The sequence below is a fragment of the Zophobas morio genome, unplaced genomic scaffold, assembly GCF_036711695.1.
Source record: "Zophobas morio isolate AGI-343-1 ecotype UQ-CSIRO unplaced genomic scaffold, CSIRO_AGI_Zmor_V1 ptg000014l, whole genome shotgun sequence".
Taxonomy (NCBI): Eukaryota; Metazoa; Arthropoda; class Insecta; order Coleoptera; family Tenebrionidae; genus Zophobas; species Zophobas morio.
The window spans coordinates 6,659,633-6,669,662 of NW_026972119.1; the positions used below are offsets into that span (position 1 = coordinate 6,659,633).

The 10,030-nt window shown below is 33.6% G+C and overlaps 1 protein-coding gene across 2 annotated transcripts in view; it reads left to right on the forward strand.

Moving 5' to 3' along the window:
- LOC135128941 (homeotic protein proboscipedia) overlaps positions 1-9,670 on the forward strand; it is an 81,307-nt gene extending 71,637 nt beyond the window's left edge. For both annotated transcript variants that reach the window (XM_064056020.1, XM_064056021.1), the window contains exons 2-3: positions 7,872-8,014; positions 8,065-9,670. In XM_064056020.1, the coding sequence (XP_063912090.1) occupies positions 7,872-8,014; positions 8,065-9,615 (1,694 nt within the window). In that variant the 3' untranslated portion in view covers positions 9,616-9,670. The remainder of the gene's footprint in view (positions 1-7,871; positions 8,015-8,064) is intronic.
- The last annotated feature ends 360 nt before the right edge of the window (positions 9,671-10,030 follow it).

The window sequence follows — 10,030 nt, forward strand, 5'->3', positions numbered from 1 at the left end:
TAATAAAGTTTTACTACCTAAAAATCGTATACGGGCAGATTCATAACAAAATATTAATTTGTATGTGTTTGCGCATCGGTATGTTAACTTTCAACATGAAAATATTTTGCCTTAGTAATAAGCCGAGTGAGTCTGACTGTCTACAATTTTTCTAAATATAACTTTAATTTTTACGAAGATTTTAAATTCGTACGATTCGTCTGTGAACGATGAACGAAAATCCCCACGTCGTAGGTTGTTCAACCGTTGTTACCCTAAATAAAGCATAGGGGCATAACATTTTATTACTAGACAAAAATAGTCCTTACTATACATCTATGAACTGTTAGACGTATTTTCCTATCTGTTAGATTAGATAAGACATACTATACCATATACTTAGTAGGTGCAATAAAGTCAGTAACTTTTTAATTTTTCGTATAAATTTTGTATTGGAAAATTTGAATACTATTTGAAAGAAATCTGTTTTTTTTTTTTCTCTAGAAATAAGTAGGTACATGCCACCTCATGTATTCTGGAAAATTCTTCAGTTTGAAAAACTCGAAGTTTGGAGGGTCATTACAAAATATTACCATGCAGAGTACAGAGAAATCGAAGTCTGTCAATAAATTCGAATAGGTTCAATTTGAAAAGACACAGAATTATACATCACTTCAATTTAAAACATGTTGACGACGTACATACTTTCATAAATAATGACCTCGAAAGTAAGTAACTTCCTACTCACCATAGTGTGTGTTACTTATAAATTTTATAATAAGTACAAGTGAAATTCTGTTTGCGAATTTACTAATCACGATTTAAGATTTGAAAGTAAAAAAATCGTTTCTAGCCTGAACGTTGTTGTACTATAAATAGATACATTTTAAATTATGTTTTATTATGCGAACGCTTTGTTCCGTCGATATTATCCTCGTCCTGATTACGAAACCAAACGTAAATTACAAAAAATTCAAAACCGTTATTGTGGCTATAAAAATCGAAAAAGTTTTTAAACATAATCTATCAATGTTTACGTATAAAACATTAATCAACTTATCGCCACCAAACATAAGAGAAAGACTTAATGCAAAGAAGTAGAGATGGATCATTTTAAGTTCAACATAGTGAGTCATCAGAATCTGACAACGGACTGTCAGTCAGTAGCGTAACATGCACACTTCAGAGGGGGTAGTTTTTATTTTTTTTTTATCGCAAACAATAGCATAGGGAAATATAAACTTAAGTGAACTGGTCAACACGGTAGCACCAATGCGAATGAATCTATTAGCCACTAATCTAAACAAGTACCCTTACGCTAGAAAAGTTCACTATGATAGAGAAAAGATGATGGACGCCTCTGAAGGTGCGCCCACCCCTTTACGCAATTTTACAACTGTGTCGATCTTAGAGTGCACGATGGCTATGCATCCTGCTGAACTGCGTAGTTCCCGAACTATCAATTTCAAATTCAAAACTTGATTTTTAATAGATACCTACTTGTCCAATAATTGTATAAAATTATTCAGTTCAATCGAAAAAAATCTATTTCGGGCTAACCTTTCTTGAAATAGATTTCGTAAAAGCGCCTTCTCATCACAACATTAAATTACTATCGATGTACTCCGAGGAAGTATTTCTTCGATGTTGCTTTGATGGCGGTGAACAATTCGACAAAATTTTACTTTTCCAGAAAAATTCTGTCGAATTCGACATTCTATTCGTACCAGAGATTCTCAATAGGGTTGAGATCTGGGTTTTGAAGAAGCCAATCCATCACTTTGACCACCCTATCGCTCCGCCGCGTCGCTGCTTAACTGATGCTTTTACAGTGTGCTTGGGGTGGTTGTAAGACTGGTAAACTCATGTCACTGAAAAACTGTCTTCGCCAAAGAGTGACATATCCAGTGTTACAATGGGCTCCATCAAGCCTAAAGACGGAAAAACATCGGAAGCTCGACCTCCGATTTACCAGTGCCGTACCCACTCCATCAGATCTACAAAATTGAACTTAAATTCGTCAGAAAATAACACCGTTGTCCGTTTTTTACTTTCCAAGTGTAATCTGAAAACGGCTACTTTCATTTGCTCTCGACGATCCATAAAACGTCAAAAAACATTTCCCGTTTCTGTCTGTCTGTCGTCTGTCTGCCCTTTATCGTCTCTATTAAACAAATAACCTCCGAAACTACTGGACTAATTGTTGTTTTTGTATTATAGAAGGTACCTAAGCGAAATATTGCCACCTTAATGCTAGAATCTGTTTTTTTGTACTTTATGTTTATGTTTAAAATAGTTCAAATCATTATTTTTTATTATTCCTACTGTCATTTCATTAATATATTTTAGTAGTTAAGGATTGTTACGTGAGTAATAGTTGCCCGTTATAAACACAATGTAGGTGACGTTTTTGTCCTGACAGTATTAGAAACATGGCAGATATGGTTCAGGTATCTTACGTATTTTAGAACTATAAAACGCTATTTAAATTTTACATAATAACATAATCATGTATTTGTGGCTTATGAATCTGGGTTGATTTTTACCCTAGGCATCCAAATTTATGTAAACAAATATTTGCCCTGGGCCTTTTTGCAGAATTAATTACACACAGTGATAATACCATTTGAACAAAATGCAAACAAATTTTTATTTGTTTTTCTATTTTATTTATTTGTAAACAAAAATAATTTTTTACCATCAGAGTAAAAATGAAGTTATTAATGATTAAAGAATCTGAATAATTTGGTTAATAGTAATTTTTTAATATTTCAAAAACAGTATAAATCATTCTTTTGATGTAGTATTTAGTGACCTGTACAGTTAGCGCAATGATTTCCAACTTAACCCACCTCGAATTTTTCCAAATCACGGCTGCATGTCCTTAAGCAAAGAAAGAAAAACCAACCACCTTGTATAAACTGAACGTCACAATTTGAATTTTATTATCCGACATTGAATATTTTGGCGCATCAAAAAAAATTTAACTCAGTCCTAAAGCGCGAATTAAACAACAACAATATAATTTGAAAATAAGAATAAATAATATTTAGATACTCAAGAATCGTCGGTTAGAAAAACCGGATTTTAATATAATAAGCGGGCAGCGGCTCGAAGGCATTCGAATTCTCGTTCTCGTTCTCGTTCGTCTGGTGTACAGAGCGAGGTAGTGTACGTGATTGACGTATTCCTCATCAGTATTCCGCCGTTGCGATTGGACAGACGCAGCTGTCAATCAAAAAGTTTTGCACGCGCCTCCCCTAGTGTTCAGTTTTCAAAACCCCCAACTCGGCAATGTATTGGAATATTTTTATTCCCCGTTTACGGTTTTAATACTTCGTATAAAAATTAAATGGAAATGTGTAGGTGCCTACTTCGGAAGAGGGTGAAATTTAATTCACATTTTAAACGATTTTAAAACCGTTTTAAATAACTTCAATTTTGCGTGATCTTGTTTTTTAGACTTAATCCTAATTGAATACTGCAACGATCGAAGCTAACGAAATCTCGTGCAGCTATTTCGTTGCCACATATATGGGGGTTTTTATACATTAGGTTAATCGATTTATCGACTTACCCTCGTTCATTATGGATGGAAGAGCCCCACATGCTATTAATATCTGGAAGATATTAAATGAAAGAATCGCATCATTTATTTATAATAATTACTAAGGTAAATTGCTAACGAAAATAAATGCCGACACGAAGTTGTCAAAATCGAATGACACGCTTTTTTCTTTGTTCAAAATTTTTTGATTTGCTGTACAAGTGTCTCGAATTATGTTTATCGGAAAACCGCTTGTTTATTTTTGGAAATGTCGACATACGTAAAAACGGAGTTTACTGACAAGTGAAGGTGAAAATGTTAAATTTTTAATGTCAACATAACTCATAGAATTCACTTCTTGATTATTTCTGTTCCCTGCGGTCGCAAAACACCGTAATGACTAGCATCATCAACATTTAATTAAGACATCTCTTTTTGTAGAAAATTGAAATATAAATCAGAATAGTAGAAAATACAAATGTAATCTAAACTGGAGGAAGAAAAAAGTGTGCAAAAATGGATTATGTCAATAGACAAAGGATACAAAAATAATATACAGGGTGAATCAGCTAAAAGGGGCATTTCGAACAACTTTTTTATTTATTAGCCAAAAGTAATGATAATAAATTTGCAAATGAAGAATAACAACTCGAGTGCATACATAAATTCACTGCTTTAAAAAAAGCAACGGAAAAAAGTAGGTATGTTGTAGATATACTATTTACCATTTTATTATTTTTGAGATTTTGCAGTTTTTCTTATTTCAAAAAAATGTAAAAAAATAGCTTTAATGGCTTCACTATTTGACTATTCGTAAATTATTGTAATTTTTCTTAAAAAAAAATATTAATTTGTAATGTTCAGAAAAGCATAAGAAGTGAAATAATTTCATGAGTTGAGAGTTGGACTTTACTGACTATTTTTCTGCCAAGTTTATAGTAACATAAAAATTTACATAAGTTAAAAAAAATGACGATTTTTTTTTAATTATTTAACTTTCTGTCAATTAATTCATGTTAATGAAGTGGTGCATACCTACATAGAACTCATACAAACTAAATTCCACTACCATAGGTTCATAAATAAAAAAGTTATAGGAGGTTCCTCTTTTAGCCGACTCACCCTAACATATACCTATCTAATTTTTTATCTTGCCCAAATTAATAATTACTAAAGATTAAATAGTGATGAAATAATTTTAAGATATTTTTTAAGTCTATGAAAAACTATAGGTAACTAAAATATTCGTTTAGCTTTAACAGTAAAGAAATTGTTATGTATATATTATAAAATCGGTCAGGTGTAGAAAGCGTTTTTTATCCCTTTGGCTGCAACTTATAATTTTTCTAAAATCGGTATTACCTCTCTGAAGAAAAAGTTGCCGTAGTATCCAATAAAACTATATTAAAACTGAATGAAAAAAATTAAATCGATGTGTTAGAGTATTAGTTAGAAAAAAACGCTTTTTTCACATTTTTAAGGATATTATTTACTTCCAAAATTTCGGCACACGATAAAGATAATTTTCTAAGAATTCATCAGTACCATACCAAGACCATGTACAATTATCGCTAAAATGGAATATTTTTCCTTGAGATTTCACAATTCCTCGAACATGAAAAAGTAGGAATCCGTTTCCATCTGTCGTCTGTCTTTTGGCGATTTAACTAAAAAAGTAATCTTCGAAACTACTAAACTGATTGTTGTGGAATTTTAAATGTATTTTAATGTCATGCAAATGATAAAATCAGCAGTAAAATTTGTCAAATATTTAGTAGCTAAAATGTGCAAAATTATATGCATGTGTACCTGTCATTTAAAAATCAAATTATATATTTTCACAATTCAATTTAAAAACTACAAAACATTTCACAGATTTAATGACGTCATCTCAAATTTTGTTAAATGAAACTCTCTTGAAATTTATGAAGTGCCCATGCATGGCTTCTGTATTAATTTTAATAGTATACATATATTTTTTTTTCAATTCTACATACAGGATGTCCCAAAAAAATAAATTAAGCAATTATTTCCACTGTTTAAACCAAAAATGCTTTACTTGATTTTCCAGAATTCTGCATGTAATGGCAAAGTGAGCGAAATTGTATATAAATAACTTTGGAACAATTTTTACTTCCCGAGCGTAGCCTGGTCTGTTTTTCTGTCTGTCTGTCTGTCTGTCTGTCTGTCTGTCTGTTGTCTGCGTTGATTTTATTAGAGAAATTATCTCATTGATTGCTGTGAAATTTTATATGTATTAATATTATATGAACAATTTAATAAGTCACGTCAAAAGTTTGCATAGTAAATACTATTTAAATTTGATAAAATAACATATTCATATAATTGTGATTTATGAATTCGTGTCGAGTTTTTACCCTAGGTATCCAAATTTTTGGGAAAAAATCAAACTTATAAAATCACATTTTACAATTTAACACAGAAACTGTAACATATGTCGCCTTGTTAAAATGTTAAAGACGTTATCACAAAATTGATTATAGCAGAGAAACTCACTTGAGGCATATGCATAGCATGTTTCTTTAGCTGCAATTTAAGACAACACACATATCTTTACTTTAACTCATAGGGGTCATCATAAAAAAAAATGAAATTCAAGCTAGATTTGTTGCAATATACATCAGAGAAGAGAGAATTTAGTCTCAATCTGTCTAAATAACCTTAGACCAGTTTTTTTTGTCTGAATTTGTCAATATAAAAATTCCGGGACATAAATTTACTACATTCTTTAAATCTACAAGCAAAAATAATTAAAAATTATAATCTTATTTTAGAAACAGTGTACCTACTATAGTATTATAGTAGCCCTCTAAAAATAATATTTAATGAACTTAGGACTATAGCTACTCTATATTGGTTTAACACTATGAACTTAGTCAGTCGACCTAGTTTAAAACCAGATTAATATAATATTACCCGTTCTAACTATAGTACGAGTATAATGTAAACAGAAATATCTACTTTGAACAGACTAATGACACTGCAATCTTAGAGAAGTTTAAAAACAACAATATAAAAATGCAAACTTTACTTGAGTTCCACAGGTGACATTTAAAAGTTGAATTAACAACCTACGTCTGATTTATTAAGACGAAACATGAACACATTTATACTTTATTATTTTTATTTTTAAACATAATAATAAGTTTGTTTTTGATAGTTCCAGCGCTGTTCGTCGTTTTACACAATCCTAATTTTAAAATAGCGTCCGGACGTATTCTTGTTTTCGTAGGTCGATTTGGTCACTTCCTCTTCTATCGTCGCTTAAACGAAATGACACCATTGTTTCAACAACCACCATGTGTTAAGTAAGAAGCACAGAGACGCGTCTGACTGATATTATTAGAGCAGTCATTTACGTTATCCTTCATTCAAAAAAAATCAGCAAACAAAACATGCGACGCCATTTTTTATAATTATGCAAATAAAAACTAAATATGAAACGCATTAAGATCCAAGGGCGACGCCGACCAAACAATATAATTTTTGTATTATTATATATTGTTGAAAATACCTCCATTTGACACAGAAAATCTTTGTTATTTTTATAATTGTTTTTTGTATTTAAATTTCCCACAGGCATACATTTCTGTTTAACAATTGGAAGCATCCATTGTTGTTTACAATGCTACTGTGTCATTATTTCAATTACAACAATTTCTATAATAACTGTCCTGAACATTACATGATTTTCAAGTCCATGACAGAGGATTCACTGATATCCATTTTTTTATGTACTCAAACACTATGAAATTGATGTGATAGTGCTGTCGGTTAGTCTATTTATACTACAACTATTGTGAAATGTAATGTGTTCGCAAGCCCGTCATTACTTTTGCGTGCAATGGCGATTCTAATGAGTAATGGCGACTTAAGTGGATTTTGATCATAGAGAGTAAATGAAGAGCATCGGCTGCTACTTGTAATAATAGTCCGTCCGGCACTTAATCTTGTCTGTAATTTTAACTTGAACCAAAAATCTAAAAAACGGGCTATTTTTAACATCGTTAAACAAGTTCCACAGGTAGTTTACAATCGATAGTCGTAATCTTGTTAAATTACGGAGCTATTAAAATTGATTTTATCGTTGTAATTTCTAAATGTGGATCAATAATAATGAAACAACGAGTAATTACAACAATTCCGTACGCTGATTTATAGTCTTTGAACGAAACCGTCGAAAGGAGATAGTTTGATATTAAATTCCACCTGATGGTGACAGATGTCGACAAAGTTATTCGGAAATAGGAAACGTATCAAAAGTTTCACAATTACTATTCCGCTCAAATCATCTCACATATTAAAGACGATCTGTTTTTTCCAGAAAACGGACTTCCACGCAGGTTAAGGACAGCGTACACCAACACGCAACTATTAGAACTAGAAAAGGAGTTTCACTTTAACAAGTATCTGTGTCGTCCTAGAAGAATAGAGATAGCCGCTTCTTTAGATTTGACAGAGCGACAGGTACACGATCTACTTGCGTCAGAAACGCTTATACAGTACTCGTTTTACAGGTGAAAGTGTGGTTCCAAAACCGACGCATGAAACACAAGAGGCAAACCCTGGGAAAGCAAGGAGAAGACGGGGACGACAAGGACTCCATCAACAGTGATGGTGGCAAAAACGGAAAGTTGTCGTCCGACAAGTTTCTCGACGACGAAATGTCGAAGAAAAGTTGTCAGGGGTGCGAAATGCCCTCAGCCGGACTGTGTGGCTCCCACGAGGAAATTCCCGACATCAGTTCGACGAGAGGCAACAATAACAATACGCCGAGTGCTACAAACAATAACACTAATTTTAATAATAATAGTAATGGAGCTAGTAGTGTAGGGAGTTCGAGTCCTTTTGACAAACTCATAGCTGAGGAAGATTCGAGGTCGAACGAAGACAGTTCGCACACTTCCCCGCGGATATCGAAAAAAGGATCTTCTTCTAATTCTGTCACCGTTAAAGTGGAGAATCGCAGGAACTCACCAAACTCCTGCGACCGGAAAATCGGAATGAGTAAAATTTCACCAATCAACAACAAGGAAAGTGTTAACTCTGCGGAAGCTGTGTCCGTGAAGATGTCACCAAAGGGTGCGTCTGTACCCAGCGGGAACGTTCACCCGAGTCCTCTAGGAATGGCTTCGAACATCATGTACTCACATCTACAGAGATCTTCACCTACAACGGCAACCGCTATAGCTTCTGCCACTGTCACAATCCAGAACGTGGGGAATTCGATCCCTCCTTTTGCGTCTAGAGGGTCCATGCCACACTTTCCGAATCAGTACCAAATGAACAATCAAGAGTATAGGGGAGATAGAACGAAACATTCCCAGCAGCACTTCCAGATGACCCAGAATTTATATCCTGGAGAAATGTACAACCCCGAGCATCCGACGGTTAACGAAGGACAGCCGTATCTTCGAAACTCGAACCATTCTAGCCAAATGTCCCACGGAGTAAGTCGGGATATGACTACAAGAATGGCGGGGAGGGGGAGACAATCTTACCCCAGCTATCCCAACCAGCAGCAGTATTACTACAACAAAAATCACGGAACAAACGAAGGTTATGCATTAAACCACCAGAATTACGTACAAGGTTACCAAAGTGATCATCCCAACTACAACCATTACGGGTACCACTCTAATATTTATCCCAACGATGGTTCAGAGAACGTGGCACATCTGCCGAACTCGGTTCACATGGGACATGAGACAGCTGCGGGGTACTACCAGAACGAGAACATGCATTTACAAAAAAACCAAGAGTATCCTAACAAAGTGGGCTACTACGAAAATAACCACTACAACGCTAACCAGCAGATGTCGAATAGTGATCCCAATTACATTAGCCCCGAAGTATTCCCCAGTACGAACAATCCGGCGATAATGACGCCCCCTGCGAGTGTACAGACTGAATCTAGTGACAATTACAATTCGTTTCATCAGTTCTATTCCAGTGAGTCTTCACAAAATCAAGTAGCGCCTACCGGTGAAAACAGTAATAGTTCGTCGGACTTTAATTTTTTAAGTAATCTGGCTAACGACTACACGCCGGAGTACTATCAGATTTGACTTTGTGCAATGGACAACCCTGTATACTGTTAATTTTTACTGTTAATATGTGAATCATGTGATTTTTTATTTTTAACGTCGTTTGGTTTTTCTGTTCTATCGACATTTATATATTTTAATTGTTCACGTTAAATGTATACACTTTATGAATAAAATGCGCTTTTAACTAGCCATTTACGAAGATTTAGACAATCTAAATTTATCGTTTGAAATAATCAAAAATGTTAACAATCAAATTCAGTATTGTATTTTTTCAGTAATTTCTTCGCACGACTTCTGCCGGAATTCTCATTATTAACGTAAATGTATGTACAATTTTAGAGAAGAGAGTAGTTTGTTGTTGAATGTAAATATTTGCAACTAAATGTAATACTAATATTGTACAGTTAGAGACACATTGGTACACTTTAGCATT